The following is a 16,330-nucleotide window of genomic DNA, read 5'->3' as shown; positions in this document are numbered from 1 at the left end:
TGCTGCTCATGAAACAGCTTAATTATTTTGGTCACACTTTAATGTCCAATTCTCATTATTTACAAACCATTAACTATGACTTTTGCCTCAATAGACTCCTAATTTGCTGCTTATTAATAGTTAGTAATGTAGTTAAGTTTAGCTATTGGGTAGGATTTGCAGAATTTGTGCTTTATAAGTGCTAATAAACAGCCAATATATTAATAATAGGAATGCTAATATGCAACTGCTTAAGTGTTAAACGGTCAATATAGTAAAGTGCTTTCCCCTCAAAAAAAAAAAAGAATGGCAGTTATTTGAATTAGAAATCTTTTGTAATTTCTTTAATGTAACTAGATAAATGTAATAAAAGTAATAATTTCTCTTTTATAAAAGAATTACTGACCTCAGACTTTTGAAAGGTAATATACAGTGCATCTGTTCAGAAATCATAAAAAGTTAATACCCAGTGTCATTTCCAACCACATTTCACATTATGCATTGTGTTTAATAGTGTTCTGTGGTGGAAATGTCATTTTTTGTCGTTGTTTTTGTAAAGATTACTTATTTTGTGTGGTTTCATTTTAAGTCAAATGTAATTGCTATCATTTTATGTATCCTAAATAAACACAATTATATAGTAGTTTCACAATATATTTCACATGATTTGACAATTACAGTGTGATTGAAAATTACAGACCAGTCCCTTTTTCCTTACATTTACACGTACTGTATCATATTTCATCTCAAGTATATGTTATCAGTGTAACCAAGTACTATACTTGGTACTGTCAGTATTATTTTCTCATTTCATATAACTTGAGTTTAAACCCCTTTTTAACATGAAACATTTCTAACATTTCTTAACAAACTTTTGTGATTCTTTTGTGAACGTTCTAAATTACAACTGCTTGGAAACATCCGCAGGGTCCATAAAGTCTGAAATTTTGCTTAGAGGTGTGTCATTCTGTGACATTTTCAATTTCCTCTCCACCTTTTACTAAACTTCTCCTTGGACATTTAAAGATGAGTTAGGACCTTCGCTGAGTGAGACGGTGGTCTCTGAGGTAAAATGCCTATAGTGTCAGTACCAACTAGTTTGAACTACTTCTCAGTATCTATAGTATTAGCAATAGCCTATCTTATGTAGGTGTTGTAAACTTTATTATAGTGCTGTAGCGCCACATTTGTAGTTTAGCGTGTTTGGTGGCTTCCTTCTCTGATTGGTGAAGATGTGTCTCCCCCCATAGAGATGGGATTTTTACATCTGGAGCCCAAATGCTGCACTATATTTTGGTCTGTTTCTTTTCCAAATGACTCCAACGCTAACAGACATGGTCTAGAAGCCACACAACTCTAATTTCATGTCATGTATCTCATATACAGGATGAACAGAAAAGCAAGAAGACGGCCGCCACTAAGAGAAAAGGATCTCAAGAGCACCAGCAGGAGCATCAGCCCCAGGCTCAGGAGATGAGAGAGGAGGAAGAGGAGGAAGAAGAGGAAGTGCAGGAGGAGGCCGAGGAGGAGGAGAGGCTCCTTCGTAGTGAGCCAAAGAGACACAGCCATCATCACCACCACCATCACCACCACCACCGCTCCAGCACCAGCCGACCGACAGATCCCCACAACAACCACCAGCAGCAGATGCGCCACCAGCAGCCCGCCGACATGGAGCTGCTTCCCGCTAAAGACGCTTCGTACGCGGAGTCCCGGAGCAGGCGCACGCTCCCGGGCGAGGGCGACCCGGACCAAACCGAGGTCTACCACAATAGGACTACAACTCAAAGGGACCATAACCACCACCATCACAACCGACATCACCACCACCGCCGCGGGACCACAGACGTTCAGCCGGATTATTCCCACCACGGGCAGCAGGACTATGAGCTGGAGCACAATGAGCACAACAGGCAACAGAGACAGTCGAGCCAGCTGCGCTCACACAAACAATCGCACCACAATCACTATCACTACCAGGGACGGGAGCGGGACAGGGACAGAGACAGGGACAGGTGTGTCGAGACCGAGGAGTGGACTGAAGACATGTACATTCATCGCTGAGATGGACGTTGTTTTAATGCTGCTATGTGAAATGCTGGCTACCGTGTACTCAGGACAACATGGTTTCTCTTTCTTTATCCATTCCGCTGTGTTATTGCCTCCTCTGGTCCACATCTAATTTCCTTGATTTTCAGTTTTCATTCACATGCTGTAATTCTGTGTTCCTCTGGCTTTAGATTTAGAATTTTTAGATTTTTTTATAAAAGATTTCAGCACATTGGTCCTTCCAGTCCTGAGTATGTTCTTACATTTTTTTTTTTTTTTTTGTGCTTACATCTTTGCTTGTTACCGGTTCTGTTTCCTGATATGTACATATGCAAACTGGACACGTCTTATACTTTCAAGCTCTTACCCCATGTTTATTTGTCACCCCTGAGAAAGATAACTGGATCTGTTGACATTCTTTTTTTTATTAATTTTTTTTCAGTTGGTTTTTGTAGAACGTGCTGCCACACTACTGGTAAATATGAAAATATTAACAGTATAATAAGGGAATAGTCACACAGTAATTTTGATATTTTCATGTCTGAGAAAAAAATGGGATTAAATGGGTTAATTATGCATTCACATTGTGCTGCTATTGGCTGCATGAAACAATTCTCACTTTGGCTTTTCAGCTCAAGGATGGGAAATTCAGTTTTTTTACCAACATTTCAAACAATGACTGTCTAGTCTAGTTATTTTTTTATTTTTATTTTTCACCTTATTTTTACATACAGTACAAGGACTGCCCTTTATAATTGTAATGTGCAAGGCTTCTGGGGTCAATCGCTTCCGGTTATTTTAGCTGTACAAAAACAATCTGTATGCTGCTTGAAGTTGAAAATTAGTGTTTGTTATTATATCCTTTTAATTGATCAAAATCATAAATGTGCTGATTTGTATTTCAACTAAATGTGTTTTAAATAATTTTATTATACTTTTTTTATTATCAGTTATCTTTCCTAATGAATCAGAAGTCTTGCACATTTACATAAAAATGCTAAATAAAATAAAATGGATATTTTGGATGTTAAAATATTTTCTGTTATGCTAGTTTAAAACACAGAAACAACAACACATTTGTAGGTTAATTTAACTGAAAAGTATAAACATTGTGGCTCTGTGGAACAACACACACACACACACACACAAAGATTTAACCATCTCAACCAGCCTGACAGCAACGGCTGTCATCAGTATTATCTATTTGTCTGACCAATGGCAGATGGGGGAGTGCTCAAGACGCCTGTCTGAAAAATAAAATATGTTTTATTATTTCATTTAGTGACACTACTAAGAGCAGTTTTACAGTCAGCATAAATTACTGTTTGCAACCTATTTTCCATAATCTGACACATCTCAGAGGGACACAGAATTTCAGTGAGATTCAAAGCAGAATATTTATTTTCATTTTTCAATTTCAAGTCGGCTTTAATGTATACATAGTTCAGTGTTTAGTTTGGCCTGGTTTTCTAGGTTGTATGTCACAGAAATCAATCCGGATTTAATTCACAAATTTCATACAATGCATTATTTGTGTCAATACAAAGACCTTAGTTTGTTATTTGCTCATGCAAAATTATTTCAAATGAACACTTTTAATGTTTATTAAACAGTTTCATTCTGTTCCATATTTATAATATATACAATGAGATCATTTTAGCCAACCAGCTGCATGTATTCATGATTTTTAAAATGTTTGTTTAAATATATACAGTGTATATCAAATGGATATATAATGGAAAATATACAATTTTCTTAATCATTACTTTCAACTTCATAAAGTAAAAAGGCACACTCAAATGTCCTTTAAGGAATAAGTACAATGATTCAGAAAATACCTATTTTACTACAACTGCATGGTAAAAGTTTTTTTCTGGTTTTGTTAGAAATGAAAAGAGGAAGATGGCAATGATCTCTGATCTCTTCATATTTTCAGTGTATCTGGAACCATGACGTTTATTTACACTTGATACCTTTATGTTTCCTGAGTACTCTATGCATTAGTTTGTGACAACACAATAGCTTGAAAATTGTTTCTATGCATTTGTATATACCTCATAAATGCCTTTGTAGATACTGGATTGATAAAACTGATACTGCTGCACTGTAATTTAGATGTACTTCTGTATTCAGTTGGTCTGACTGAATATTGTGAAATGTTCTCCTAAACAAATAATGCACACGTACGATTTACCATTTGATGTTTTCGTGCATTGTTGTCGTGCATGTGGCTCTTATTGTACATTCACCTCACTATAGTAACAATTTACAGCAAGGTTCAATTTGTTAACATTAACAATGAAAAATACTTTTAAAGCATTTATTTATTTATTGTTCATGTTAATTTCAGCTTTTGATTTTAATAATGTGAACGTTTTATTGCTTTTATTTGATCTTTTTATGCATTAACTAACAGGACCTTATTGTAACGTTGCCAATATTACGAAGGATTTTTTTTTTTTTTTTTTTTATCACAGATTTAGTATAAATATAAAATCAGTACAGTTCTGAAAACAAAGAAGTTTATATAACAAACTTCTATATTTGAATGCGTATCAGGAAATACATTAATTTCCTTATGGTTGAAATAGCCACTAAATTCAAAGGGGATAACATTTTCTGAAACTAAAAATGGAAAAGTTAAATTGCAAATGTTGCCATGTCAGCTGACCTTTATACATAATTTTGTCCTGTTTTTGGCACTGCACTTCCATGCTAACTAAACTAATTTGCATTCTACAGTTGGTGTGTAATTTTTGGTTTGATCAAAAACAGATAAATCAGTGTAAATATTCATTTAGAGACAGTTCTTATTCAATATATTCACAAACTATTTAAAACTCAAAGACAGTATGAAAAAAAAGCTATACAGAACAATGGCAATGCCATATTAAACCAGTGATTCTGGATGATTCTTTAGAATATTGCATTATTACTGCACATTTGCACCATTCTGCAATAAAATATATTTGGCATAATGAACACAGAACTTATAATCAACAACTGGCTTCTAGCCTACATACAGTAGCTATGTTTCTTCTAACATAAAATGTTTTCTACCCTAATCAATATTTGGTAAGCAGGAAAATGTAGAGCCATTATCGCAAAATAAACCCGTTTTTTTTTTTTTTTTTTTAAAGATAATAACAGACTGACCATTCTCATAAACAAGTAATTGGACATTATAAAACACAATTCTATTCAGCGATCTCAATGTTGTGAATCAATGATTTGTCATCTTTACTATATGAATAAGCAGCACCTGTGTCATTATACGTGGGATTTTCAAATGTAGGCAATGTTCGTTTTTTTGAGTTTCTGTAGTACATGAAAGCTAGAGCTCCCAATATGCCAATCACTGCAAGAGTCAAGAACACAGCCAAACCCTTATTGACCTTGTGAGGCTCAGGACCTGTGAAGAAATGAGAGAAAAATAAATGTCTAGTACATCTATTGTGAAACTGTGATATACACATTCCATCAAACTGCAGATTTATTATATTACATATGCACATTTAAGAATCAGTCTATTTTAAAGTAGAGAGGTTGCTTTTTCTTGATATAAAATACGATTTTTTTATATTTCTTGACAAAAAAAAAGTTCATTACATAAATTCATTACAAATAAGTCATAATATTACCTTCTTGTATGGCCTTAATGGTAGGACTTATAACTGCAGGAAGAAAAAAAAAACAGAATAAAAAAATCAGGTATTTAAACAAGGAATGTCACATATAACATGTGTCCATAATATTTTATAGACACATAGATTGATCATGTAATGTTAAATTATTATTATTTATTTTTTGTTTACCCTAAAATATATTTTTGAATATAGTGTAAATTCTGACAATATGTCTCCCTGCCATTATTTGACCATTTTTTTTTTCTTCATGAAATAGAAATGTCTAAAGTAAAAATTAAAAATAAAGTAAATCTTCCACAGCATACTCGTATTAAAAAAAATATATCATAGGGTATTTGATGTCTTTTCAGGAATATTTAAACAGCAAAATACTGGAACAGTGGTCACCTATGCGTCACAAATAATTTACTGCATAGTTCACAAGGAAGGTTTGAATCAGCATACAGTTGATAAACACAGCTAGAGCAAAGATGCAATCAAGTTGTTGGACATATTACTCAAAATATTATTTCAAATATAAAATAAACAATCCTCTGTTTCTCTGACAACTAATGTTCCGCTATGTTACAAAATGTAACTAATTTTGAAAATTGTAAATGTCACAATACGTACCTTTGGGAGTTTTGCAGATAAATGGTAACATTGTGTAGTCACAATTCTGCTTTTTCCATTTATCAGATGTGGTAGAGATTGATGCGCACTCGGGATCCCAAGAAAAGCTGCGATAGTCCTCTTCATAATAGTTCGTATCTTCCCAGTTAGTGTAATCTACCACAGTATTGTCTAACCATAACCAGTTACCTGTGTAGATAACCCAGGGTGAGTTCATACTTTATAACCAACTCTTTTAGGCTCATGAGTTCATTCACTATTAATGTGAAAACTCTGGGCCAGCTTGAAAAGTGTAGAAAACAGAAGAGATTTTTGTATGCAAATGTATATTTGGCGTGTTACCTTTCTGGGATAGAAAAAGCCCAATCCAAAAATGGTTGCGATTTTTAAGGAGCATCAAGTTTTTCTCTATAAACCTCTGTTCCGCTTCATCCCTAATGCTGACAAGAGTTGCTCCTGAAAACCAAAGTGCAAACTTTCTTACTCTTTTGTTCTTTGCACCTGTCATGTGATTGATTAAACAGCTTTGTAAATATCCTTACCCCATGCCATACACATTCTAGATGCTCTGTTCCATGAATTCATGTCCGTCACAAAAGCATAGCAGCTGTCTTTGAAAGGTATCCACCCCACTGGACTGTCACCATCTTCATTTGGGCAGTGCCCAGGGTGCTGTGCTGGAACGGTTGGGGGAATGTCTGTGGAGAACATGGAAATAGTGTTTACCAAGCTGATTCAGAAAGTATCATCCATTTAGTGTGGAATATGATTGGATGCGTGTCAGTATTGAGGCTTTTGCCTGTTTGTATCACAATGCTTGTGTGTGTTTGCATGTAAAAGACAGACTGCATTTTTACTGACTCTTTCTTCATATTACATTGACATGCCATGCATGGCGAAATGTGTCATCATAAATAAGAAATGGAATATTCTTTATATCTTTATATGTGCCAATTGGTAGACAGGGCTAAACAGACAGCGATGTAGAAGCAGGCACTGATCTTGTTCTGCAGCAGCTGTGTTTAGCCACACTATTACATAATAAAGGGGCACATTCCACAACCTGTCATTTTGGCAGACTGGCTTCAACATAAGCTGTTTTTAGACTAATGAGAAAGTTCTGAAACGTTACAAGATGTTTTAATAGTACAATGACCTCTTATGTGTCAAAAGATCAAAGGAATTTTGGCTTCTCATTTAAAGACACCTATAAATACGGTTTGACTTGTGGCAGGTCACTTATACAGAAACCTCTGTGTATAGGATTTAATAGACAATAAGCTTTCTAATGCATTCTAGAAGTCTAAATAGTTTGATAATAATGTATCCATAATTGTTTGCTGTATTTTGACACACACACACACACACACACCACACCACACACACGTGTATCTCACCTGTCGTTTTCTCACAGACACTGAAGTAGGTTTGATTGCATACAGATGTTTTCCAGTCTCCATTCATGTCCATGTATGCACAAGGGTGGTTGGGCCGTGGTTCAGAAGGTGCCCATTTCTCAATATTCATGTGCCAGTTATTTGCCCATTGAAAATATCCATTTTTCTATTGGATCCAAATATATACAAGATATAGTAGATTATGAGTCATCATCAACATACCACACACAGCAGAGTGGGATACACAAAGTACATTTTTAAAAGACTAATTTAGAAAAAAAACACACGCTGTTACATTTATTTTTTCCACATAATGCTCAAAGTAAAATGTTATTTTGTCATTAAATGTGATAGATCATCCACGTTCATTGTATGGCAATGAGCTGTATGTATATTCTGCCAAACATCTGCTTTTGTGTTCCACAGAACAAAGAAACTCATAAGGACGACATTCCCATTTTGGTTGAATATTCCTATTAAATGCAATGCCATGATTTTCGATTTCTCACTCTGGGGCATTACCTGTACACGACTGAGACCAATCCACAAGGGCTGTTCGGACCTATAGACCTGCAACTCAAGGTAAGCCTGTGTTTTCAAACTCCGAATGCTGGCCAAATGAGCCCCCTCTGCCTCGCAGCGACTGTTTGCCTCACTCCACGTTAGATTCTCCTGAATCACTTTGAAAGATGAATTGCCGAGATTGACAAAGGTTTTAGGAACTTCAGTGGGCACTGGGGCAATATCAGGATCTGAACATGTAAAAAATGACACAATGGAAGCAAAATATGAAGAACTGTAAGCCTGCAAGATATCTACAATCTCTCTGCAAGTCCACATTGTTCAGTTAAACTCACCAACATCACGACTGCAGATAAAACCGTGAGTCGAATTACAGTCATGTGCCACCCACTTGCCATAGACAGAGCTTGATGCACTGCCCATAAAAACACATTCCTGTTCGAAAAACAAACACTCTATTGAAGCCACTGCTTTTAGCACAAAAAAGAACACTATTCAGTTATAATTTTAGTATTTTTCTCAGTACGGTACCTTTTCTTCAAAATGATGATATTGTGCCCAAATATGAATTCCACTGTGAGTAGGGAATTTTTTTAATTAAATTACTATAAAAACAGTCCATAGTTATATGAAAACATATTCAGGTTAAGCGTGGATTTTATTAAGCAGGTTTACATACATTGGTTCTAGGTTCTCCTTTGGCCCAGTCAGTGAATGTAACTTTACTCCCATCTGTCCACTTGAACCTCCCGTTGGCCAAATTGCTGAATCCAATCCAGAAGTCTGTGGTCTCATCTCTACTCAATGTGCTTAAAAAGGCTGCAGAAAAATAAAAATGCAGTGTGTGACACTGATCAAGTCAGTAAACAAAATAAATAAACTTTTCAAATTAAGACACAGCAGTTCTTAATTTTAGAAAAATGTCCCATTTTAGTCAATCTATGCAAAAGATAATAATGCCACATTTTCCAAGCACATTTTTAAAAAATTATATAATTTTGAGTAGCACTGAGATCTCTTGTCTAATTCATTAATTAACAAAGCTTTTACCTTGTTGTTGTCTACTCATAATTGATGCCAGATCTCCACCAAGCTCTCTGCAGTATCCTCTCGCTTCAGTCCAAGTTTTCATGTCTTCTTTCATGTAGTAGCACTATAGTGTTTTATATTTAAATGACCATTATTTATTTTCTTCTAAAAATGAATTACAGATCATGACACAGTTTCATGACACAGTATTCTGTGTGAGATCTGATTTTGATATGCAACATTTTCATTTCATTGCACTACAGAACAATCTGGTGGAGAACGATTTAAATGATTATTATTAGTATTAATTTAACATTTTAAAATATGTTTATAATTACTTTTCCTTTGAAGTTTTTCCACTCAGGAGCACAGCCTCCTTTTGGCTCTTGTGAAGGGGCCACCGTGGTGTTTACTGGAGGTGACTGACTTCGCTTACAAAAAAATTTATATTCATCACCACAGTTAATAGTTTCCCAGAGTCCTGTAACAGACAACATACTTTTTGTTAATGTAATTTATCAAATGTATCAACAGTGATCTGATCATACATCATAAACATTTTCTGCACCAAATTTATGAGTGGTCAATAACACATTCCACTAATTATAGATAAGGAGATATGCTGTACCTTGAGATGTGGTCATCTTCACACATCTTTCCTCACTGTTTTTAAAAGCAGGCTGATTTCTTTCCCAAGCTTCAAACACTACAGGGGACCCATCCATCCACCTTTACAGAAAAAAAATATACATATTTTCTTATTTGTTCTTTTGCAAAGGGGAACATAGAGTGTTGCTTGCATTCTTTAAACCTACTGGTAAGTATTGTCCAAATCAACTGTCAAACCAATGATAAAATCATTGAGCCAAAGTTTAGTCTGCAACACAGAAAAAAAGCCAGTCATTAAACACTAAAGCCAGTCAGTAAATGATATAGAAAAAATTATAATACAAAGAATCATGTAGTGATGCATGCACCACATATAATATGCTGCTAGAAAATGTGACTCAGCCCTCATACCTGATGCCAAAGGAACACCCGCTCGTCCTCATCTTTGATAACCACAAGATCGCCATGTGATTTCTTACAGAATTTCCGAGCATCGTGCGTAGTCTTTGATGAGTACTCAGACACATAGTACTGGCTGCCTTTGAACTGAATCCAGCCATCCTCTGTTTTATTATAAACTTAAATAAAAAGAAATACATGTTTTTTTAATTGGAGTTCCTCATTTACCCCATCACTGTGGCAAAAACAAACAAAAACATTTGTGCAAGACTTACCTGGATCTGTAATATTTACTTCCTTTGGTATCTTTCCTAGAAACAAAGCATAGCAGTTAGCTGTCATGTATTGAATTAAAAAATATAATTTTCCGTGACACTTTAGTAGCCTATATTGACCAATTCTCACTCTTAACTCATGCCTTTTATTAACATATTAGTTGTTTATAAGTAGGCTACTTATAAAGTAAATATTCTACATTCCTAATCCTAATACCTTACTAGCTATTAATAAGCAGCAGATTAGGAATTTATTGAGGCAAACTCAAAGTTAATGGATATTTGTTAAAAGCAAGAATGGGATCTTAAAATAAACTGTGACCAAATTTTATTTTCAATTGAGTAATGATAGAATTAGACTTTAGCCAGATTGACGTTGATGTTGTACCTTTTTGAATCTGACAGTACCAGTCCTTCTTGTCTAGACAGTTGATGTCATTCCATGCTCCATCTCTGTTCCACATTAAACTCATTTCAACACAATTTTCAATGTTGTTGTAATTATTTGGTTCATCAGTAGCCCAGTTTTGAAAGGAGGACTGAAAGAGAGTAGATTTAGAAAAACCAAAATGACATCAACTGTGAATTCTATGTACGTAGCATTTGTTGTCGTTTAACAAATTCTTTATGAACTCACCGAAGAACCATCACTCCAAACAAAACCCACAGCGGGATCGTACATTCTGTATCCAATCCATGATGGATAAATTCTATAACCTAAAACCACATAGTTTATTTATTTATTTAGCATTCATTTACGAATTAATCTTTTTCAGTCATGTGACTTTTCTTCTCATTTACCATTTCACAGTTTATCAAGTAATGGCATGGAATACAAAACCACAAGAAAGACACGAAGACAAATATAATATTCATTGACATATACGCAAGTGTATAGAGATGGAACTGTGGCTTAATTATGGGTAATTATTGTGAATTATGGCCGTTGATGGTCAGTGTCACCTGACTGAAATACATGTCTGCTATTGATCATGTTAAACAAGTTATTCCATTAGCTGGACATTCTTTAGCTATCATTATGCAAAGGTAATGATAAATATTACCGTCTTCGTGTCTCAGAAAGATCAGCCTCATGATGGATACTCAGGAGATCACCGCCAAGTTCTCGGCAGAAGTCAAGAGCTTCATCCCAAGTCTTCTTTTGGCTCCGAGGTACATCAAAATTCTGCCAGAAAAGAGAAATCAGTCAGCTAGTCTTTTATTTTGTTTAAATATCAAATTTATCTAAATAACTTAAAAAGCCTGTTTTACCTTGGCACAAAAGTCTCTTAACAAAAGTGAGCTCCAGCCTTTGGGACAGGCCAATTCTGTTGTGGTTGGTGGGGCTAGAGTTGTAACTAGTCCATCGGCTATGTGCTTGCAGATGTATTTTTCCTTATTTGAGCAGCTGAGCACATCCCAAAGCCCCGCAACAAGTCCAGTTGTCATGGCTACACAGCCTTGTTTTCTTCCTAATTTTTTTAAAGATTTCTAAATTGTCATCCTGTAATTATGAGAAACCAAAAACACAATAATTTCATTGACATTGAGTACAGTACCTGGCATCCCAGCGTTGAAATGAGTATATGGGACTTCCTTAGTGTTGGTCCATTCAAAAGTGTGCAGATCCCTCTGATTTGACAATCCGATCCAGAAGTACTTCTCTGGCCGCGCTCCAACTAGACTAACAAGGAATGCATTTTCTACTCTAATGGGGAAAAACAGATTAAGTATTTTGAAAAAGAAGAAAACAACACTGAATACTATTCATAGCTTTTAAATATGATATATATTTTAAACATACATTTTGAAAAGTTTTTTTTTTTTTTAATTGCTTCAAGATTTTAGTCAATGTATTAAGAATTCCTTATCAGGTGTAGAAAGGACAAAAAGCGTGTAACTGAAGGAAGTGATCTGACCTGGATGAAATATCAACCAGTTGGGAATCATCTTTTGCACACATCTGTTTTGCTTCTTCAAAGGTCTTAGTCTCGGATCCTGCCATATAGCAGTAGTACCCATACCTGGTCCAACCCTTCTCAAAAAATAAGACAGCCGTCAGTGAATACATTCCACCACCTGATGACAAAGAACATAACTACAAGACATAATTCTAGAATTTTAGCCAATTTTCTTAAAATTACAATACATACCGTTCTGCATCCGGGACTTGTGATAACTGTGTCATTATTCGAGGCTTTAGATCTGGCCTTCTTCTTACAGATGAATCCATACTTGCTTTCACAAATATCATCGGCCCACTTTCCCTCCTAAATAAGAAACATGACGCATATGTTCAGTTCAGCGATCCATAATGCTATGAGAAAAACTATGCAACACAAATTTAAGATGACTTCTCAAATAGTGTGCAAAATGTTTTTAGTAAATGCTTTTTACTTGTGAAGCTCTTACCTCTCCTCTCATTAACACGCAGTCCTCAGCATACACAGCATTGTGACTCGGCTCACTCACTTCCCATGAGGCAAACGGGATGCTAGACTGGTCACTCCACTCAAACAGCATCTGCGTTTTACGGTCATTGAAACCAATCCACAGCTCGTCTGTTTTCACTGAGAATAGAGATGTAGATGACCGACTAGCAACCTTATATGGGGTGACTTCTATACCTTTTTTTTTTTTACAACAACACTGTTAAAACTGTATTTAAATGATCAAAACGTACAGTATCCAAGCTGTGTGATGACAAAGCTTTGCTCTTCTTTGCTGAGAATACTCAGCAGGTCTCCACCTTCTCGCAGACAGGAGTCTCGTGCATCCAGCCATGTGTGCTTATTGCGATGAAGGAGATAACAGTTGCCTGAATATGGAATCCAGGGGCTATGGCAAAAACCAGTGTCCACCACTGTCCGAAACGACAAAGATAACACATTACCAACACCGTATACAGAACAGTATGGTAGAGTATACCAACATTTTGGATACCATAGAAATTTACCAAAATTCACTGGGAATACGCTGGGAAGCCTACCTGGTGGAAGAGTTGGAACAGAATGGCCTCTTTGGCAGACGTATCCATGTCTTTCAGAACAAGGTTCATTTGACCATTCAGAACCAAAAGCATTTTTCATGACACCACAATTGTAGCCTGGTTGTGTGGTTGGGTATCCTTCAACAAAGAAAGAAATGATCATTTCAGTCAAGTAATACGCCCAGTTAGCTAGTCAATGCTTTTTGTTGTTGTTGTTGTTGTTGTTCATTTAGTTGTTCATTTCAGGCCAAAAACATGGTTATTAAATGAATAGTGGAGGTCTCTCACATCATGCTGCATTAACATTTATTAATGTACACATTCCTTTGTATCTGATTATTTGATAACTGGGAATCAAACTAGTGTTGTTGGTATTATACTCTTCTAATTGAGCTAGATTAATTCGGTGAGACTGAATCATTTGACTGAAAGATGGTCTTACCACTGAGCCATTTCAGATAGCGTAACGGCTGTCCATTGCTCCATTGCCATCCACTGGTTAAATCTAATTTATAGAGTCCTGTCCATAGTGTATTTTGCGTCATCTGGACAATTCCTAGACAAAGCAGTTTTCTTAATGTTTTATTCTTTGGATATTTCTAGACATTCATCAATATTACATTAGTGCATTTAGTTGATGAATAGTTCCATTCAGACAATTTTTTTGATGGGACTGTACCTGCAATAAAGGTGTGTTCGTGAGGTTCAGAGACACTCAGCAGCTCCGCACCTTGCTGCTGGCAGCTCTTTCTAGCCTGGTACCATGTCAGGGCCGACCCAGTATTCACTTGGTAATAGACGTTTGTCAGAGGATGTTTGGTCCAGAAAGTATCTGCAAAACATCACTACACATCAGTAGGTGCAAGCTAATGTTTCATTGTTAGAATATATATATTATTTATTAGTTTAGTCTTCCGTGATGGACAAGTAACAATTGTAGCCTCAAAGATTTAATATTGATCATGCAGGTAACAATTGAAATGTAAAGTGAATAGGAAATAAACCTACTGTCAGGTGTTGGGCAGTAGCCCCACAGCTGATTTTCACCGTAGTTTGTCTCAACAGAACACCATAGACGTTGATCTGGTGTATCAATTTTGGTACAATCAGCATACCATTTATTTTCATAAAGAAAAGGAAATTGGCATGGGCGTCCAAATGCATTCCCACCAATGGTGTACAATTCTGTAAAATAAAATGTAAGAGTCTGTTAATCTGTTATTTGTGCCATTAATTGTCTTGCTGGTGAAATGATCAGATTATGCACGAAAACACATTTAAATTTGCAATAAATTAAATTGATTAATATTGGAAATTATTTTGTAGTCAAAAATGTATATTATAAATCAGTTGCATTGGTATTAAAGGTAGTAATAGTATATACTAACAAACCAGTTCCTTTAGGTCCCTTACCCAATCACTCATACAGTATACAGTGTTACCTTGGATTATGGCAAATATCAGAAAATATTCAAATATCGATGCAGTGATTGACCAATCAGAATAAACTATTACATATACATGGACATGTACATCTACAGCTACATAATGTACTCAGGTTTCAAGAGTACTTGGAAATGTTTTGATTTTGTTATTTTAAAGCCTTTCAAACAGAATTGATGACACAGTTTTTTTTTTTTTTTTGTGAAAACATAACCACGACCACATAATCACTATGTTCATTGTTCACATGCCAATGAATAACTTACTATTCAGATTCAAATATATATTTTTATGCAACTGAAAAAAAAATATTTATGACCAGTCTTAAAGAAAAAACTGATAACTAACTTATAAGACTAGTAATGACCACGGACTGAACTGCTGGAAAATTGTGTGAAAATTGTCTCCTTAAAGGGAGACGCAACCTGAGTCGTCAAAAACAGATTGGATTTATATTTGTTTACAAGTCGCAATAATGAGCAATTGAATAAAATTAGTGAGCATACAGTAATACTTGTTAGGAGGGGAACATATACTAGAGACTTTCTAATGAGGTCAAAAAAGGTTGGGAATGAATGTTTTATTTCAACATTATTCAGTAAAACATACATTTTCATAGAAAATGAAAAAGTTCAATAGAAACATTAAGACACATACCTTCATAAGGCTTGGAGCAAATGCTGTTTTGTGATCCATGAATTGTCCATTTGCTCTTCGCTCCAGTGTCTTTAGAGATCATGAGCATACCATAATCATTTACAGCCAGGTACAGAGACTCATTCTTTAGGCCAAGCAATGTATCATCGTGGCATTCCCACTTCAGCAGATCACTGTCATTGTCACAAATCAGCCACTGCAGTTTTTTGCCCACTGTTTTACTTCCTACTCCAAGACATTTCTTTGTATAAGTGTTCAAAATTAGATTCTTTGAAGTCCAGCGATACTGTTGTAAGTTACTGTTTTGGTCACAAGTGGAAATTCGATCCAGGGAGTTGCTCATGCATTTGTTAAGGTCCACATTATATATAAGAAAGCTTCCTGCTGCACACACACAAAAATAATAATAATAATAATAATTATGAGATGATCATATTGTTGTTATTTAAACATATACAATGTGCTATATAGCATTTTTTCCCACAATAAATAATACTATTTTCAACAACAAAAAGCATGATTAAAAATGCCATTTATTTTTCAGTTTGATTAAAGTAAAAATACATACCGGTCTGTGCAAAGCAATTTTCTAGATTTAATATGAGCAAAATCACTACTGTTATTATTTTCATCTTGACAACATGTATTTTGTGCTGCTGCTAGGTTCATTCCAGTGTCATCGTCTGTCTTTGGCTGAGATTCTGCAGTCTCACATTTGCTTAT

At 35.4% G+C, this 16,330-nt stretch overlaps 2 protein-coding genes across 5 annotated transcripts in view; one reads left to right on the top strand and one right to left on the bottom strand.

The window, feature by feature from the left end:
- Nucleotides 1-3,893, top strand: part of cacnb2b (calcium channel, voltage-dependent, beta 2b) — a 26,353-nt gene extending 22,460 nt beyond the window's left edge. For all 4 annotated transcript variants that reach the window (XM_026206319.1, XM_026206318.1, XM_026206321.1 and 1 more), the window contains one exon: nucleotides 1,366-3,893. In XM_026206319.1, the coding sequence (XP_026062104.1) occupies nucleotides 1,366-2,043 (678 nt within the window). In that variant the 3' untranslated portion in view covers nucleotides 2,044-3,893. The remainder of the gene's footprint in view (nucleotides 1-1,365) is intronic.
- Nucleotides 3,800-16,330, bottom strand: mrc1b (mannose receptor, C type 1b). The gene is given in 32 exon segments (XM_026206316.1): nucleotides 3,800-5,440; nucleotides 5,670-5,702; nucleotides 6,288-6,476; nucleotides 6,630-6,743; nucleotides 6,830-6,985; nucleotides 7,685-7,850; nucleotides 8,207-8,436; nucleotides 8,542-8,641; nucleotides 8,738-8,768; nucleotides 8,770-8,780; nucleotides 8,886-9,025; nucleotides 9,257-9,359; nucleotides 9,574-9,716; nucleotides 9,864-9,964; nucleotides 10,051-10,112; nucleotides 10,256-10,422; nucleotides 10,519-10,554; nucleotides 10,907-11,057; nucleotides 11,156-11,234; nucleotides 11,583-11,704; nucleotides 11,791-11,990; nucleotides 12,078-12,226; nucleotides 12,438-12,553; nucleotides 12,672-12,788; nucleotides 12,931-13,088; nucleotides 13,202-13,381; nucleotides 13,508-13,645; nucleotides 13,950-14,063; nucleotides 14,187-14,339; nucleotides 14,516-14,692; nucleotides 15,608-15,991; nucleotides 16,176-16,330. Coding segments are annotated over 32 exon segments (4,299 nt in total). The 5' UTR covers nucleotides 16,240-16,330; the 3' UTR covers nucleotides 3,800-5,225.

Source organism: Carassius auratus, chromosome 27, assembly GCF_003368295.1.
Source record: "Carassius auratus strain Wakin chromosome 27, ASM336829v1, whole genome shotgun sequence".
Lineage (NCBI taxonomy): Eukaryota > Metazoa > Chordata > Actinopteri > Cypriniformes > Cyprinidae > Carassius > Carassius auratus.
This window is presented reverse-complemented; position numbering and strand designations above follow the sequence as displayed.